The 20,120-nt window shown below is 44.8% G+C and overlaps 1 protein-coding gene across 2 annotated transcripts in view; it reads left to right on the forward strand.

Annotated features, from left to right (window-relative positions):
• The window catches only part of LOC126213339 (large subunit GTPase 1 homolog), a 171,014-nt gene that overhangs the window by 120,187 nt on the left and 30,707 nt on the right, over positions 1-20,120 (forward strand). For both annotated transcript variants that reach the window (XM_049941036.1, XM_049941037.1), the window contains exon 9: positions 1,968-2,173. In XM_049941036.1, coding sequence (XP_049796993.1) covers positions 1,968-2,173 — 206 coding nt within the window. The remainder of the gene's footprint in view (positions 1-1,967; positions 2,174-20,120) is intronic.

A 20,120-nucleotide genomic window follows, 5' to 3' on the forward strand; every position in this document is an offset into this window, starting at 1 on the left:
CAATTACATTAAACATTAAATTCAGTCATCTATGTCCAGAACTTAGGGAGTTAATTTAAACACTATTCAATTGCTTTACACTCGACAGTGATGTCACAGTGTATACATAGGTATGCCAAATCACAACCGAACTACAAGTTTATGCACCCACAGTTGTGAAGTTAGCAAGTCGGCACTGTAGTAGAGAAGTGTTTGTGTATACAGAGGGGACCAGAAAAAAATACACTCTTTGATAGTAAATATCTTTGGAACAAAATGGCATGTTGTTGCAGTTTTGAGTGGTAGCATAGTCCATTGCTTTCTCAACAGACCTTGCTGCACATTTTCCAGCAGATGACAGTGCAGCAGTGAATGAAGTTAAACTATCATTTGAGCAATCCAAGGCTGTATTGAAGTGGACTGGAAGTACAAAAATGTGACGGAGGCACAACTGCAATGGCTTAATTTGTACGGAACTCGGCCACCGACACATACAACGATTTATCGTATTTGGGGTAAATTTGAAGTTGAGAGTACTGTTCAGGAAAGGTCAAAAGTGTATATTCCGAGATCACTGCACGCTACGAACGAGGATGACCTGGACCAAAGGATGGAGTACTAGGAGTGACTCGAAGTCACGCTTCGCAAGGGTAAACAGTTTGCAGGGACGGTTATCTGGACTGATGAGGTGCAATTCAAACTGAATGGTACAGTAAACTGCCACATCTGTGTGGTTTGGACTCCTGAAAATGCTCACATTCATGGGGACAAGCCTGTTAATGTACGGTGTGGTCTGTCACCGCACAGTTCGCCGCGCAGGATTAGCCGAGCGGTCTGAGGCGGTACAGTCGTAGACAGTGCAGCTGGTCCCGGCAGAGGTTCGAGTCCTCCCATGGGCGTGGGTGTGTGTGTTTGTCCTCAGCATAATTTAGGTTAAGTAGTGTGAAAGCTTAGGGACCGATGACCTTAGCAGTTAAGTCCCATAAGATTTCAGACACATTTGAACATCGCACAGTTCGATTGGCCCGTCCTTCTCGGATGGTACCGTAACTGGTGAGGTGTATATTCATATGCTACAGACATCAGTTTTATCTCCCACCTGAGAGGTGTTTGGAAATGAAAGATTTTACCTACAACATGATGGCACTCAGCCTTGCTACCATATAGATATCAGAGCATACTTGGATGGAAATCTACCCAGATGTCTGATAGATAGGTTGAAGAGGAGCTGATGACTACCCACCACAGTCTCCAGACCTCACACCTCTTGACTTATACTTATGGGGACCTTGAAAAATGACGTTTATCAACAGAAGCCAGCTACACCGAACGAGCAACAAGAAACCGTTGAGGCTTCCCGTACGGCTATCTCACTGGCGGCACTAATACCTGTAGTTCGGTCAGCAATTCAGCGGCATCGACATTGTTTGGCTGCTAATGGAGGATCACTTGAACGTGCAAAATAAGTGCCCCCTGTGCAAGAATTGTAATGGTATGTTGTTTTGTTTCATTAACATTTACTATCGAAGAGTGTCTACATTTTACTGAATCCCTCTCTACTATATAATCTGTGCTAAACACACAATAAAAGAGTTGAGCATTATTTCTGAAATGATACCGGTTCACAAAATGAGGCAATGAAAAATACTGTATTGTCAGACTACTAAAATGAAATAGTGAAATCTGTAACTTTATAAGGGCCTCCCGTAAGACTGTAATTTTAGCTTAGAAATTGTGATAATTGCGGAAAAATTTTAATACTCGGCACGTCTGCAAATGCTTCCAGAAGTTGAGAAATACTCCACCTTCCCGACCACCCCGACCCACAACTTTCTGTACGTCGCGCGAGAAAAGTGCGAGTCGGGTTCGACACGGTACCGACGTTACGAGAATACGTTACGGTCGGTACAGAGGAGGTCATTCTGTTCGAAATAACTTATCGCGTCCGAGCGCCGACCCCGTCTCCAGCGAGTGTGTCCCGTTTGCAGACTGTCGCGGCTTCATGACGCAGAACGGGCAGCCCGACAACCCGCGCTCGGCGCGCTACATCCTGAAGGACTTCATCTCGGGGAAGCTCCTGTACTGCTGCGCCCCGCCAGGCGTGGACCAGGCAGAGTACCACACTTGGACCCAGGAGGGCAGCCGCCGCCGGCGCGCCCGACAGGACACGCCGCTCGGCCGCAGGATCCTCAAGGTACCGGTACTGGCTCGTTATTCTGGTCCTAGTACAGGCTTCCACTTTGTGAGTCATAACAGAGCTGTAGTGTGACTTGCTGCAGTACACTGTGCTGCTATGTTGCTGTGTATAACATTAGATGTACCTCGTCATTCTTCCCTTCACAGTTTACTGAAATCAATAATAAATTATCTACATCTACATTTATACTCCGCAAACTACCCAATGGTGTGTGGTGGAGGGCACTTTACGTGCCACTGTCATTACCTCCCTTTCCTGTTCTAGTCACGTACGGTTCGCGGGAAGAACGACTGCCAGAAAGCCTCCGTGCGCGCTCGAAACTATCTAATTTTACATTTGTGATCTCCTCGGGAGGTATAAGTAGGAGGAAGCAATATATTCGATACCTCGTCCAGAAACGCACACTCTCGAAACCTGGCGAGCGAGCTACACCGCGATGCAGAGCGCCTCTCTTGAAGAGTCTGCCACTCGAGTTTGCTAAACATCTCTGTAACGCTATCACGCTTACCAAATAACTCTGTGACGAAACGCGCGCTCCTCTTTGAATCTTCTCTATCTCCTCCGTCACCCCGACCTGGTACGGATCCCACACTGATGAGCAATACTCGAGTATAGGTCGAACGAGTGTTTTGTAAGCCACCTCCTTTGTTGATGGACTGCATTTTCTAAGGACTCTCCCAATGAATCTCAACCTGGCACCCGCCTTACCAACAATTAATTTTATATGATCATTCCACTTCAAATCGTTCCGCACGCATACTCGCAGATATTTTACAGAAGTAAGTGCTACCAGTGTTTGTTCCGCTATCATATAGTCGTACAATAAAGGTTCCTTCTTTCTATGTATTCACAATACATTACATTTGTCTATGTTAAGGGTGAGTTGCCACTCCATGCACCAAGTGCCTATCCCTTGCAGATCTTCCTGCATTTCGCTACAATTTTCTAATGCTGCAACTTCTCTGTATACTACAGCATCATCCGCGAAAAGCCGCATGGAACTTCCGACACTATCTACTAGGTCATTTACATATATTGTGAAAAGCAATGGTCCCATAACACTCCCCTGTGGCACACCAGAGGTTACTTTAACGTCTGTAGACGTCTCTCGATCGAGAACAACGTGCTGTGTTCTGTTTGTTAAAAACTCTTCAATCCAGCCACACAGCTGGTCTGATATTCTGTAGGCTCTTACTTTGTTTATCAGGCGACAGTGCGGAACTGTATCGAACGCCTTCCGGAAGTCGAGGAAAATGGCATCTACCTGGGAGCCTGTATCTAATATTTTCTGGGTCTCGTGAACAAATAAAGTGAGTTGGGTCCCACACAATCGCTGTTTCTGGAATCCACTGATGGGGAAAAAATTGCAACACCGAGAAGGACATAAATGAAAGTTGGTAGGCATGTTTATGCATCTGAAAGATTACGTCTATTCAGATTTTAAGTACATGCAGTAATGGTTGTGAGTATTAGTTATCCTCGAGATTTGATGCGGTGAATTTGTCAGTCGAGAATGCCTCCAAGGTGACAAAGACTCTGTTATCGACACCTTGCCGAGTTTGAACGAGGTCGTTAATAGTGCTACGAGAAGCTTTACGTTGTTTCTGTGATATTGCAGAAAGACTTGGTAGGAATGTAGCCACGGTACACGATTGCTGGCAGTGGTGGTGGTGAGAATGTACAGTTGCGAGAAGACTGCACCCCGTACGGCCACGTGCCACTGCCGAGAGAGAGGACAGTCGTATTCAGTGTATGGCTCTGTCACATCATACTGCATCTGCAGCACTAATTTGAGCAGCAGTACAAATCTGTTACTTCGAGGACAACTCCAATACAGATGCCCTAGTGTGCATTCCACTGACTCCAAATTACCACCATTTACGACTTCGGTGGTGTCAGGCAGTAGCTCGTCGGAGGGCGGGGTGGAGGTCTGTTAGGTTTTCTGACGAAAGCTGGTTCTGTCTCGGTACCAGTGACGGCTGTGGCTCGGTTAGGAGTAAGCCAGTTTAGGACCTGCAACGAACCTGTCTGTGTGCTAGACACACTCGACTGGAGCTACGGTCTGGGGTGCAATTTCATATGACAGTAGAAGCACACTCACGGTTATCCTGTGCACCCAAACTGCAAACTTGTATGTCGACCTGGTGATACGATCTGTTGTGCCGCCATCTGAGAACGGCATTCCAGGGGGCGTTTTTCGACATTATCTGCAGTGTCGACATATTGCCTCAGTCTGCTCGATCACCAGATCTGTCTCCACTCGAGCACGTACGGGACATTATCAGACGAGTTGTCCACAAATAGCGTTAACCGTCCCTGTATTGGCTGGCCGAGTGCCACAGTCATGGAACTCCTTTCCACAAACTGGCACCTGGCATCTGTATAATACAATGTGTGCACATTTGGGTGCTTGCATTCAACGTCCTGATGGTTGCACCAGTTACTAAATTACCACCATCTCACATTTGCAATGGCTTTTTTTTTTTTTTTTTTTTTTTTTCTCCGAAAGGTGGTGGAGCCCCTCCATGCCCACACCGGCATGATGGCCAACTCGATAGGTCTACTGCAATCTCTGCATAAGGGTTAGTTTTCACTAATGTGAGGTTTCGCAGGATGTGGTTACTGCGATGTTTGCGTACGTCTGGTTGAGGTTAACCATTAACCATCTGGAGATAAATTGGGTCAAAGCCGAATGAAGGGCAGAGGAAAAAAGTGCCAAGGCAAGAGCCGAGGGAAAAAAACCTCTGCGATAGTTAGGTCGGGTGGTAAGAGCAGTAGCGGATGTCTTGCTGCCTGCGGTACATCGTGCAAGGGTAGGCTTTGTTAGTAGTGGGTATCGTGCACGTCGATACTTTTGACGTTGTGCAGTTGTATTGCTCAGAGGCTGGCACTGGGTGCCAGTGTAGAGCTCTCGTTCAGCGACAGCAACCTGCAACAGTTAGGTTTATTATCGTTTTTTGTGTCCGATAGGTCATATATGGGATGCACAGTGTAAGGTAATGTTGACAGTTTGTTTGTGCGTCTGTGGGCGAGCTCGTCGGTGTCCCTGCTGTGGCCTGTCGGTCGGCTCTAATAGCAGCTGGTAGTTGCCAGTCAGTGTTGCTGATATGCAGGAGCTTGCCGACGTTTGTCACTGTTTGCATATGTTAGTTTACCATAGGTGGCTATGCCCTAGCTAGCAGTGTCTTTGGCCGCTTGTGCTTCCACCTGTGGTTGTGATCGTAGTTTCCCAGAGTGAGGATGAACGGATTGTTCGAGTGTCTCGAGTTCCCGTATAGTCGTGTGGCGTGTTTTTTGAATACTTCCTCGAGGGTATCAAGGCGGTATTCACGGTGAAGATCCACGGTGCGCGTGTAGCGTGGAGTGTTGCTAATGATTCGTAGCACATTGTTCTGTATGATCTGCAGGCGGCACAGTCGTGTAGGAGCTGCATATCCCCAGACGGGAGCTGCGTAGGTCATCAGAGGTCTAATCAGTGTCACGTGTATGGGCCTCGACACCCTCCTATTCAGTGTGCTTTCCCTGTTGAGCACTGGGTAGAGCTGTTTGAGCCTCGCGTGCGCTCTGTTGGCAACGTATTCGATTTGGTCCCCCCGTATGAGTTTCTGGTCCAGCCAGACACCAAGGTACCTGACTTTCTCTCGGAAACATATTGGGCGTTTATGTAGTGTTGATCTACTGTGTTGATGTTTGTGCAGTAGTTTAGGTCTACGTGTGAACAGAAATGCTTCGCACTTGTCGACGTTTACTTTAATACGCCATCGCTCCAACTGAGGCTCGGCTGTTCTGAGTGCCGTCTCTATTCGTGAATTGATGTTCGACAGTTTCCAGTCTTGCGCGAGGATGGCGGTGTCGTCCGCGTAGATGGCTAACGTCGTGTTTTGTGTTGCTGGGAAGTCGTCAATGTACAGGTTAAATGAGATGGACCCTAGGATGCTTCCTTGGGGTACTCCAGTTTGGATACCGTGTTGTGTTGATTGTTTATCCTGCACGTTAGTGTTGAAACACCTGTTCGTGAGCCGGCCGCGGTGGTCTCGCGGTTCTAGGCGCGCAGTCCGGAACCGTGCGACTGCTACGGTCGCAGGTTCGAATCCTGCCTCGGGCATGGATGTGTGTGATGTCCCTAGGTTAGTTAGGTTTAAGTAGTTCTAAGTTCTAGGGGACTAATGACCACAGCAGTTGAGTCCCATAGTGCTCAGAGCCATTTGAACCTGTTCGTGAGATACTAGTGTATGAGATGTACGAGTCCGTCCGGGAAACCAGCTTTGCTTAGTTTGCGTATGAGTCTGTTGTGCCAGAGACGGTCAAAAGCCTTTTTGATGTCCAGGAACACGGCCCCTGTGGCTTCTCTTGTGCTTATACTAATATGAGATCCTGCAGCGTTAATCACTTAAATATGATACGTAAACAAATGTATTCCTGAAATTTCATTAATTATTTTTTGGTGTTCCAATTTATTTATTTATTTATTTATTTATTTTTTGTCATCCGGGTAATTTGAATCATGTTTTCAAAGAAATGGTTGGGTTGGTAAGTAACCATAGAATGTGGCCATTGGCATGGCGACACAGGATGGTATAAATTAATCTTTTTATGTCTTTTAGCATTATTGTAAACTTACTCTATTGTTGTTCTTGTTGTTGTGGTCTTCAGTCCTAAGACTGGTTTGATGCAGCTCTCCATGCTACTCTATCCTGTGCAAGCTTCTTCATCTCCCAGTACCTACTGCAACCTACATCCTTCTGAATCTGCTTGGTGTATTCATCTCTTGGTCTCCCTCTACGATTTTTACCCTCCACGCTGCCCTCCAGTACTAAATTGGTGATCCCTTGATGTCTCAGAACGTATCCTACCAACCGCTGCCTTCCTCAGTACCTCCTCATTAGTTACGTGATTTACCAAATCTAGTCTTCAGCATTCTTCTGTAGCACCACATTTCGAAAGCTTCTATTCTCTTCTTGTCCAAACTATTTATCGACCATGTTTCACTTCCATACATGGCTACACTTCATACAAATACTTTCAGAAATGACTTCCTGACACTTAAATCTATACTCGATGTTAACAAATTTCTCTTCTTCAGAAACGCTTTCCTTGCCATTGCCAGTCTACATTTTATATCTTCTCTACTTCGACCATCGTCAGTTACTTTGCTCCCCAAATAGCAAAACTCCTTTACTATTTCAAGTGCCTCATTTCCTAATCTAATTCCCTCAGCATCACCCGACTTAATTGGACTACATTCCATGATTCTATTATCAGCAGATTATTTTGTATTCCACATTGACATACTATCGTTCTTCGTTTTGTGAAATGCAGGATTTTGCATTTCTGAAAATTTAAAGGCACATGCCAGTCTTTGCACCACCTGGCCAGAAAAGCTACACCCTCCTCCAGTGTCTCTTATAAGGAAGGGGTCCCTCGGGATGTTCACTTCCTGGGAATCTGCCGATCTGGAACTGGATGCCAGCCAGTGGCTGAAGGAGCCACTCGTTCCAGGTCATATAATGCCTCGCATTCCTCCAGTCACAGAACCTGGGGCAAACTAGCTGACGCAGACATCAAAAACTTTTAAGAAGGAAAAAAAGAAGTCCTCGAAGGAGAGGGGTGAGGAGGAGGAGATGCCGGTGGCCCCTGTGCCACCGGACCCGACACGTTTCTCCTCTGTATCCGAGGCAGTGTTCCTGGTGGCCCCTTTGGCTCCAAATCCTCCCACACACACCTCGATTTGAACGCAATGTGTATCGATGCCGTATCCTCACACGAGCTGAGTTGAAACAAGGCCCCCGGAGTAGACAACATTCCATTAGAACTACTGACGGCATTGGGAGAGCCAGTCCTGACAAAACTCTACCATCTGGTGAGCAAGATGTATGAGACAGGTGAAATACCCTCAGACATTAAGAAGAATATAATAATTCCTATCCCAAAGGAAACAGGTGTTGACAGATGTGAAAATTACCGAACTATCAGTTTAATAAGTCACAGCTGCAAAATACTAATGTGAATTCTTTACAGACGAATGGAAAAACTGGTAGAAGCCGACTTCGGGGAAGATCAGTTTGGATTCCATAGAAATGTTGGAACACGTGAGGCAATACTGACCCTATGACTTACCTTAGAAGCTAGATTAAGGAAGAGCAAACCTACGTTTCTAGCATTTGTAGACTTAGAGAAAGCTTTTGACAATGTTGACTGGAATACTCTCTTTCAAATTCTGAAGGTGGCAGGGGTAAAATACAGGGAGCGAAAGGCTATTTACAATTTGTACAGAAACCAGATGGCAGTTTTAATAGTCGAGGGACATGAAAGGGAGGCAGTGGTTGGGAAGGGAGTGAGACAGGTTTGTAGTCTCTCCCCGATGTTATTCAATCTGTCTATTGAGCAAGCAGTAAAGGAAACAAAAGAAAAATTCGGAGTAGGTATTAAAATCCGTGGAGAAGAAATAAAAACGTTGAGGTTCGCTGATGACATTGTAATTCTGTTAGAGACTGCCAAGGACTTGGAAGAGCAGTTGAACAGAATGGACAGTGTCTTGAAAGGCGGATATAAGATGAACATCAACAAAAGCAAAACGAGGATAATGGGATGTAGTAGAATTAAGTCGGGTGATGCTGAGGGAATTAAATTAGGAAATGAGACACTTAAAGTAGTAAAGGAGTTTTGCTATTTGGGGAGCAAAATAACTGACGATGGTCGAAGTAGAGAGGATATAAAATGTAGACTGGCAATGGCAAGGAAAGCGTTTCTGAAGAAGAGAAATTTGTTAACATCGAGTATAGATTTAAGTGTCAGGAAGTCGTTTCTGAAAGTATTTGTATGGAGTGTAGCTATGTATGGAAGTGAAACATGGACGATATCTAGTTTGGACAAGAGAATAGAAGCTTTCGAAATGTGATGCTACAGAAGAATGCTGAAGATTAGATGGGTAGATCACATAACTAATGAGGAGGTATTGAATAGGATTGGGGAGAAGAGGAGTTTGTGGCACAACTTAACTAGAAGAAGGGATCGGTTGGTAGGACATGTTCTGAGGCATCAAGGGATCACAAATTTAGCATTGGAGGGCAGCGTGGAGGGTAAAAATCGTAGAGGGAGACCAAGAGATGAATACACTAAGCAGATTCAGAAGGACGTAGGTTGCAGTAGCTACTGGGAGATGAAGAAGCTTGCACAGGAGAGAGTAGCATGGAGAGCTGAATCAAACCAGTCTCAGGACTGAAGACCACAACAACAACAACAACAACAACAACAACAATCCTCACAGCCAGTAGCAGCAGTTGGCTCAGAGGCACGACCGGCCTCCTTCGTCCTGTCGTGCCCCCGCAGGATACTGATAGTGTGATCTTCCAGTGGAACTGCTGCATTTTTTCTGCGTTCTGACAGAGCTACTTCGTTACCCATTTCCCTTGCATTTGCACCTTCTCTGGGAAACTCGGTTCTGCGCTGGTGCAGACGCCTACCTTTCACGGCTATCGGGGCTATTTTAAGAATAGTGCCGACTGTGAAAGAGTGTCGGGCAGTGTATCCCTGTACGATCTATTACGTTTACAGTGAACACTTGTCACTCGATAAGACTTTGGAGGCTGTGGCTGTTCGTGTGGGGACGTCTCTGGAATTTAGATTCTGCACTGTGTATCTCCCTCCCAATGTTGAAGCATCCCAGAATGCATTATCTGCAGCATTTTCTCAGTTCTCGCCATCATTCGTAATGTCAGGTGACTTCGGTGCCGACAATCCTTTTTGAGGTGGAACTGTGACCACTGGCCGCAGAAAAGCTGTCGCAAACTTGCTCGCAGAACTCGATGTTTGCTCCTTAAATGCTCCATTCGGTGTGTGGGAATCGCTCAGTGCCCTAGATTGCCCTGTCATGGCTCTAGTGCCAGACTGCATCCACAGCCAAAGGCTCAAACAATAATTGGTAGTTGGGAACTGAAGAAAAATACACAAGCCAAGATCCCAAAAAAAATAATTTTGTTGGTAGACCAGTTCCAACAGAGCTATGTTTTCATCAACGGATCTTATGTTTCTGAACCAATCTTCCAATAAAATGCCTTTTTAAACAATGGAAAATCCAGGATGGAATAATGGCAGTGTTATGAAAAGGAAAGATTGCTACTCACCGTATAGTGGGGATGTTGAGTCGCAGACAGGTACAACAAAAAGACTGCTAAATGAGTAAGTCTATGGTGTGTGTGTGTGTGTGTGTGTGTGTGTGTGTGTGTGTGTGTGTGTGTTTTGTCTAATTCAGAAGACAATCTTTTGGCTCAAAGCTTACTCATATAATCTTATTGTTGTGCTTGTCAAAATACTATTTTTTTTAGCAGTCTTTGCTTGTGAAGTTTTCTTAAATTACTATACCGTACATTACAGATCATCCCCAGGCTGACCATATCAGGAATATATATATGTCTTATTGGATTACCAACATCACATCCATGCCATTTTAACTGTATGTGTAGTGAGAGTGAGTTTCCTTCCCAATGACGAAAAAGTGTAATCGTCCAAATACTGAAGCCAGCAAACACCCCTATGAGATGGACAGTAATCACCAATTTGGTCTCACTAATGTTCTCTAAAAGTTTCTAAAACGTGTGATGACCTGGTACTTTGAGTCCCAGGGTCTTTTGACTCTGTCCCAGATCAGTTGTTGCCAAAGATTTTGTATTGCTGACAGTTTTGTCTGTCTGAATTCTGCTATTCAGTCAGCTTTCACACAGTGTCAACACCTGATCACTGTCTTTTTCGACTTGCAAAAGTCTTCTATACCACCGTGTGGTGTCATCACATCCTCATATCCATACACGAGTGGGGTCTCCAGAACCCACACCTACTTTTTATCAGGAACTTATTGTCACACCGTACTTCCCGTGATCAACTTTCTGCATCCCACTTTACACTCTGACATATAAGAGAATGGGGTCTGCAGGACTCTGTATTGAGTGTGCCCCTCTTTGAGTGGTTATCTACATCTACATACATACTCCACAATCCACCATACGGTGCGTGGCGGAGGGTACCTCGTACCACAACTAGCTTCTTCTCTCCCTGTTCCACTCCAAAACAGAACGAGGGAAAAATGGCTGCCTGTATGCCTCTGTACGTGCCCTAATCTCTCTTATCTTATCTCTGTGGTCTTTCCGCAAAATGTAAGTTGGCGGCAGTAAAATTGTACTGCAGTCAGCCTCAAATGCTGGTTCTCTAAATTTCCTCAGTAGTGATTCACGAAAAGAACGCCTCCTTTCCTTTGGAGACTCCCACCCGAGTTCCTGAAGCGTGATGATCAAACCTACCAGTAACAAATCTAGCAGCCCGCCTCTGAATTGCTTCTATGTCCTCCCTCAATTCGACCTGATAGGGATCCCAAACGCTCGAGCAGTACTCAAGAATAGTCGTATTAGTGTTTTATAAGTGGTCTCCTTTACAGATGAACCACATCTTCCCAAAATTCTACCAACGAACCGAAGACGACTATCCACCTTCCCCACAACTGCCATTACATGCTTGTCCCACTTTATATCACTCTGCAATGTTACGCCCAGATATTTAATCGACGTGACTGTGTCAAGTGCTAAACTACTAATGGAGTATTCAAACATTACGGGATTCTTTTTGCTGTTCATCTGCATTAATTTACATTTATCTATATTTAGAGTTAGCTGCCATACTTTACACCAATCACAAATCCTGTCCAAGTCATCTTGTATCCTCCTACAGTCACTCAACGACGACACCTTCCTGTACACCACAGCATCATCAGCAAACAGCCGCACATTGCTATCCACCCTATCCAAAAGATCATTTATGTAGATAGGAAACAACAGCGGACCTACCACACTTCCCTGGGGCACTCCAGATGACACCCTCACCTCCGATGAACAATCACCATCGAGGACAACGTACTGGGTTCTATTACTTAAGAAGTCTTCAAGCCACTCACATACTTGGGAACCAATCACATATGCTCGTACCTTAGTTAGAAGTCTGCAGTGGGGCACCAAGTCAAACGCTTTCCGGAAGTCAAGGAATATGGCATCCGTCTGATACCCTTCATCCACGGTTTGCAAGATATCGTGTGAAAAAAGGGCGAGTTGCGTTTCCCAGGAGCGATGCTTTCTAAAGCTGTGCTGATGCATTGACAGCAACTTCTCTGTCTCAAGGAAATTCATTATATTCGAACTGAGAATATGTTTGAGAATCCTGCAACAAACCGATGTTAAGGATATTGGTCTGTAATTTTGAGGATCCGTCCCTCTGCCCTTCTTATGTACAGGCGTCACCTGCACTTTTTTCCAGTCCCTCAGGACTTTACGATGGGCAAGAGATTCCCAATAAATGCAAGCTAAGTAAGGAGCCAATGCAGTAGAGTACTCTCTGTAAAACCGAATTGGAATCCCATCAGGACCTGGCGATTTATTTATTTTCAACCCATTCAGCTGCTTCACAACCCCATGGATGTCTATCACTATGTCCTCCATACGGGAATCTGTAAGAGACTCAAACAACAGTATGTTTGTACAATCCTCCTGCGTGAAAGATTTCTCAAATGCTAAATTTAAAATTTCAGCTTTCATTTTGCTGTTTTCCATTGCCAGGCCAGACTGATCAGTGAGTAACTGGACGGAAGCCTTCGACCCGCTTACCGATTTTATGTAAGACCAGAATTTCCTTGGGTTTTCATCAAGATCTTTCGCTAAGGTATGACAGTGGTAGTGGTTGAATGCTTCACACATTGCTCTTTTTACAGCAGCACGAATCTCTACTGACTTTTTCCTGTCCTCATTCTCCCAATCTTTCTTGTACCACGAATGCAACTGTCTTTGCTTCCTGAGCATTCTCCGAATTGCGCTGTTAAACCATGGTGGGTCTTTTCCGTCCGTAATGTGTTTAAAATTTGCCCATAATTCTTCCACGTCCATCGTACCAAAAGTAAATGAAATCAATTCATTTACTAAGTAGGATGCTAACAACTGCTTATCTGCTCTTTCTAGTAAGAATACTCTCCTAGCCTTCTTGAGCGACTTTTTAACTTTTGTGACCATAGTCTTAATGACAACATCATGATCACTAATCCCTGTGCCAACACTGACACTGTCGACGAGGTCTGGTCTGTTCGTGGCTACCAGATCTAAAATATTTCCATTACGCGTTGGCTGTCGATTTAGTTGCAACTGTAGGGTCTACTGTGTCACCCTCCCTATTTGCTGATAATTTTTGCATTTAATATTGCTCCTCTACTGCAGATTTCGTTTAATGCTAACAGCAGGTGCCATACACAAGGTGCAGTCCAGGGTTCTCACCCGTGGCATCCAGTTTTCAGCCATCAAGACGAGCATCGTGCACTTCAGTCACTGTCGTACTGTCCCTCCTCAACCAGAACTCTACCTTGACAACAAGTTGCTCAGTGTGGTGGATTATTATCACTTTTTGGGACTGGTCCTTGATGCTCGGTTGATGTGGCTTCCCATATTCACCAACTTAAGGAAATGTGCTGGTCACACTGTAGTGATTAATAAAAAAGAAAAAGAGAAGGGAAAAAAAATAAGTTGAAAATGTGAGAAGAAATGGTGAATAAAAAGAGGTTTTTAAAATCATTAATGACCGTGAAAAAGGGAAAGAATGAAATGCAAATCGGACTTCGTATTACAGAAAAGCTATCGGACTTCGTGATTCGGAAAAGCTGTTGTTGGGGTGGTCCTTGTGGCGTTTGTGAGCAAAAGTCAAACCGATTACCACTACAAAAATTATTTGAAAGAGAACAGAGAATAACAAAATGTGATTAACAGGGGGAAATGGCGTAGATAAGAGTTCATTCATTACCGAGGTAATATGTCTTCTCTCGTGCGGCATCCAGCTCAATCTTGCAGTAAATTTCATCGTCCAGGAATTACTAATGTCTACAAATTAAAACCATCTTGATTTTGAATGCAATGTATTTTATGGCTGCTTCCATCCTCCAAATTTCATACAAGCTTCCACAATACAATATGTGTGCACATCGATAAGTTTTTACGTCTGAATCGTACCGAGACTAGCTAATAAGTGAAGTTAAGCTTTCGTTCTCAAGAGACAAGAGTGGGTAGAAAACAAAAAGCGTTACAATTTTTGTACCTTCATTTTCTTATAAATATTTTCTCTGCCGTCGAGCGCTCGTACAGCTGCGACAGTATAATTTATATCTGAGGGAACGAGTGTAGCACAGCGAAATTCAAAGTCCCGCTACAACACCACTCTTTGCTGCTTCAGTAACACAAGCTGCAGTGCAGCTCTTGAAAGCTCTGATCCTCTTTCAACTTGGAAATCTGGTATATGACTAAAGATTCACCTTCAGTATTGGGGCCGATGGTCCCGATAAACTGTTGTGGGGTCTGACTGGTGACAGGTGGCTTTCGAACCAGCACTCCGAACAGCCTCTATGCGGAGGCTGGGGTTCCTCCCATATAAATCAGAAGCTTGCAATTGCTGGATGACCGTGCAGTACATCTTTGCTGCTCCCTTGAGCGTCCAAACCACTGTGTCCTTTTTCCTGTCAGGGAGATACACTTCCCACAATAGAGGCGTATGATTAGATTGCAACCACTATTGGAGTTTCTGCTCTGAACTTAAACTACCATACCCCTCCCCCCCCTCCCCCCACCCCCCACTGTCACCTCTTGGCAGGGAGAAATTGCATTTGCCCCCGTGCCGCATACAGCGTTCTCGATCTGTCTCAATCTGTCATTTGGACTGAAAGACTTCATTGACCTCATAGTTTTTCACTACCTGCTCCTCGCCATTGTTGATGACGCATTTCCTGGTCTGGGAATGGTGTACACTGATGGCTCTACAGTCGACGTATGAACCAATTTTGCTAAACACACGAAAGATGCAGTGAACCATGCTTCCTACCACCCGGATACACAGTATTCACTGAAAATTAGTGACTGTCGCTCGAGCCCTCTGTCACATTTGTACTTTTCACTGACGGGATTTTGTTAATGGGTAGCTACTTCCTTAGTAGTATTCAGTACAATCCGTGGTTGTGACTATCTGGGATCTCCTTTGCGACCTCCACCAAGCTGGATGGTTGATGGTCTTTGTCTGCATCATGTTGGGATCCCAGGGAATGAACGTGCTGACCAGTTGGCCAAGTTGGCTACCGGGATGTTCACTTTGAGAAGGCGGTACTGGAACTAGACCTTCGGTCAACTCTACGCCGTCAGCAGTCGGAGGCACGGAACACGGTAGGTGTGCCCTGGCTTCTGCGAATAGATTGTGACCGGTAAAGGGGCCCACAACTGTGTGGCAGTCTGCCCTTCATTCTCGTCACAGGGAATCGACTGTCCTCTGTCGGCTTCACATTGGCCGCTCTCGGCTGACCCGCTGCTACACTCTACAGCCTGAGGCTCCACTGTCAGTGTGGTGCCCACATCCTTCTGGATTGCCGTAATATGTCCACTTTACAGCAAAACCTTCAACTGGCTGATGCACTACCTTTGGTGATAGTAGATGATATCAAAGTAGCTGCTGTTTTACCCATAAAATGGTTCCTACTCCTCTCTTCGAGGCAGGGCTCATCGACCTTGTCAGTCGCTTTGTGGGATTGGAGGGGTGGCCGGCCACCTGCTCTGATCCAGGGGTCCGTGCCTGCCCTTGCTCGGTGATCTAGCCTGGCTCCTGCCATTCCCAAATTTGGAGTCATCTTATTCTTTTACATCTGTTGTCGGTTTACTGTTTTGTTGTTGTCATTCTCTTTTCTGAGATTTTGTTGACTTGTCTGCATTGCTAGTTTTCTTCTACATCTACATCGACATTTATACTCTGCAAGCCACCCGACGGTGTGTGTCGGGGGGCACTTTACGTGCCATCGTCATTACCTCCCTTTCCTATTCCAGTCGCGTACGGTTCGCGGGAAGAACGACTGCCGGAAAGCCTCCGTGCGTGCTCGACTCTCTCTAATTTTACATTCGTGATCCCCTCGGGAGGTATAAGTAGGGGGGAGCAATATATTCGATACCAACCTGGACAGCAAGCTACACCGCAATGCAGACCGTCTGTGTTGCAGAGTCTGCCACTCGAGTTTGCTAAACATCTCCGTAACAGTATCACGCTTACCAAATAACCCTGTGACGAAACGCGCCGCTCTTCTTTGGATCTTCTCTATCTCCTCCGTCAACCCGACCTGGTACGGATCCCACACTGATGAGCAATACTCGAGTATAGGTCGAACGAGTGTTTTGTAAGCCACTTCCCCTGTTGATGGACTACATTTTCTAAGGACTCTCCCAATGAATCTCAACCTGGGACCTGCCTTACCAACAATTAATTTTATACGATCATTCCACTTCAAATCGTGCCGCATGCATACGCGCAGATATTTTACAGAAGTAACTGCTACCAGTGTTTGTTCCGCTATCATATAATCGTACAATAAAGGATCCTTCTTTCTATGTATTCGCAATACATTACATTTGTCTATGTTAAAGGTCAGTTGCCACTCCCTGCACCAAATGCCTATCCGCTGCAGATCTTCCTGCATTTCGCTGCAATTTTCTAGTGCTGCAACTTCTCTGTATAAGACAGAATCAACCGCGAAAAGCCGCATGCAATTTCCGACACTGTCTACTGGGTCATTAATATATGTTGTGAAAAGCAATGGTCCCATAACACTCCCCTGTGGCACGCCATATGTTACTTTAACGTCTGTAGATGTCTCTCCATTGAGAACAATTGTGTTCTGTTTGCTAAAAACTCTTCAATCCAGCCACACAGCTGGTCTGATATTCCCTGGGCTCTTACTTTGTTTATCAGGTGACAGTGTGGAACTGTATCGAACGCCTTCCGGAGGTCAAGGAAAATAGCATCTACCTGGGAGCCTGTATATAATATTTTCTGGGTCTCGTGAACAAATAAAGCGAGTTGGGTCTCACACGATCGCTGTTTCTGGAATCCATGTTGATTCCTACAGAGTATATTCAGGGTTTCCAGAAATGACATGATGTTGTTTGTTGTGGTCTTCAGTCCTGAGACTGGTTTGATGTAGCTCTCCATGCTACTCTATCCTGTGCAAGCTTCTTCATCTCCCAGTACCTACTGCAGCCTACATCCTTCTGAATCAGCTTAGTGTATTCATCTCTTGGTCTCCCTCTACAATTTTTACCCTCCCCACTGCCCTCCAGTACTAAATTGGTGATCCCTTGATGCCTCAGAACATGTCCTACCAACCGATCCCTTCTTGTAGTCAAGTTGTGCCACAAGCTCCTCTTCTCCCCAATTCTATTAAATACCTCCTCATTAGTTATGTGATCTACCCATCTAATCTTCAGCATTCTTCTGTAGCACCACATTTTGAAAGCTTCTATTCTCTTCTTGTCTGAACTATTTATCGTCCACGTTTCACTTCCATACGTGGCTACACTCCATACAAATACTTTCAGAAATGACTTCCTGACACTTAAATCTATACTCGATGTTAACAAATTTCTCTTCCTCAGAAATGCTTTCCTTGCCATTGCCAGTCTGCATTTTACATCCTCTGTTCTTCGACCACTATCAGTTATTTTGCTCCCCAAATTGCAAAACTCCTTTACTGCTTTAAGGGTCTCATTTCCTATTCTAATTCCCTCAGCATCACCCGATGTAATTCGACTACATTCCATTATCCTTGTTTTGCTTCTGTTGATGTTCATCTTATATCCTCCTTTCAAGACACCTTCCATTCCGTTCAACTGCTCTTCCAAGTCCTTTGCTGTCTCTGACAGAATTACAATGCCATCAGTGAACCTCAAAGTTTTATTTCTTCTCCATGGATTTTATTACCTACTCCGAATTTTTCTTTTGTTTCCTTCACTGCTTGCTCAATATACAGATTGAATAACATCGGGGAGAGACTACAACCCTGTCTCACTCCCTTCCGAACCTCTGCTTCCCTTTCATGTCCCTCGACTCTTATAACTGCTATCTGGTTTCTGTACAAATTGTAAATAGCCTTTTGCTTCCTGTATTTTACCCCTGCCACCTTCAGAATTTGAAAGAGAGTATTCCGGACAACATTGTCAAAAGCTTTCTCTAAGTCTACAAATGATAGAAACGTAGGTTTGTTTTTTCTTAATCTAGCTTCTAAGATAAGTCGTAGGGTCAGTATTGCCTCACATGTTCCCATATTTCTACGGAATGAGGTCAGCTTATACCAGTTTTTCCATTCATCTGTAAATAATTCCCCTTAATATTCTGCAGCCATGACTTATTAAACTGATAGTTCGGTAGTTTTCACATCTGTCAACGCCTGCTTGCTTTGGGATTGGAATTATTATATTCTTCTTGAAGTCTGAGGGTGTTTCACCTGTCTCATACATTTTGCTCACCAGATGGTAGAGTTTTGTCAGGACTGGCTCTGGCAAGGCTGTCAGTAGCTCTAATGGAATGTTATCCTCTCCCGGGGCCTTGTTTTGACTCAGGTCTGTCAGTGCTCTGTCAAACTCTTCACACAGTATCATATCTCCCATTTCATCTTCATCCCTTTCTATAACATTGCCCTAAAGTAAATCGCCCCTGTATAGACCCTCTATATACTCCTTCCACCTTTCTGCTTTCCTTTCTTTGCTTAGAACTTGGTTTCCTTCTGAGCTCTTGATATGCAAACGAGTGGTTCTCTTTTCGCCAAAGGTCTCGTTAATTTTCCTGTAGGCAGTATCTATCTTACCCCTAGTGAGGTAAGCCTCTACATCCTTACATTTGTCCTCTAGCCATGCCTGCTTAGCCATTTTGCACTTCCTGTCAATCTCATTTTTGAGACGTTTGTTTTCCTTAATGACATGATATGCGAGCAAAAGACATGTTCTAAAATTCTACAACAGATTGATGTCTGAGATGTATGTCTATAGATTTGCGCATCTGCTCGACGACCCTTTTTGAAGTCTGGGACTACCTGTGCTCTTTTCCAATCATTTGGAACCTTTCGTTCCTCTAGAGACTTGCGGTACACGGCTGTTAGAAGGGGAGCAAGTTCTTTCGCGTACTCTGTGTAATGTGGTAATGGAGGGTGAGGTAGCACTGGCCTGATGCAGACGGTGCATCTCCCATTGCATAACATGTCCCAGAGGACTCCAGCTGCTTTCTGGGCAGAACAAATCAACAACCTTCACCCTCTTACCCCTCTCTCACTTCAACTTGCTTCTATCACTCGGTTCTATTGATTCTCATTTACAGTGGGGTTCATCAGGATGTGTTTTTGTGTCATTCCTCTCTGGGCACTATTCCCAGCTTGATAAATGTGAGTCAAAGGCACCAATTACTTCGTAGTTTGATATTTCAGTGCCAGTGTTACTCAGAAATGCGATGCAATGTCCGAAGGAACGAGCACTGCGGTGACTACATCTATTTTGAAATACATTAAATGTATTCGCAGTTGTGAATATGGACAACCCTCAGCTGTAGGATGGAATGACGACAATGAAGTTCGTGCCAGACCAGGACTCGAACCCGGTTTCTTGCTTATTGTGAGCAGTCTCCTTACCAGTAGCCTATCTGAGGGACTCGCGGCCACAATCAAATTTCCACGTGTGTACATCCAGCACTTGGATATATAGTTCCATACAGGGGAGACATTTTAATTGAAAGTCACTCTCCTGGTGTCTGCGGATAAATATGATATTGCAGTGCCTTGTTATTCAGAATTATGATGCAATGTTCCTTCAGGTGTGCATGCGTGCTCCTTCAGGTGTGCATGCATGCTTACGTGATGTATGTAGGATTGCAGGTTGTAAACACACAGTTGACAACATGTGGAATTTTGTGTCTGACCACGAGTTGTACTTCGATAGCCTAATGGTAAGGCAACACTCGCGATAAGCGGGTAATCCGTGTTTGTGTCCTGGTCCAGCATATATTCTTATTGTCATCGTTTTGTTGTATGGCTGATGTTTGTCCATATTTGCAACTGCGAATACATTTAATATGCCTTGTA

This window comes from Schistocerca nitens, chromosome 11 (assembly GCF_023898315.1).
Source record: "Schistocerca nitens isolate TAMUIC-IGC-003100 chromosome 11, iqSchNite1.1, whole genome shotgun sequence".
Classification (NCBI taxonomy): Eukaryota; Metazoa; Arthropoda; class Insecta; order Orthoptera; family Acrididae; genus Schistocerca; species Schistocerca nitens.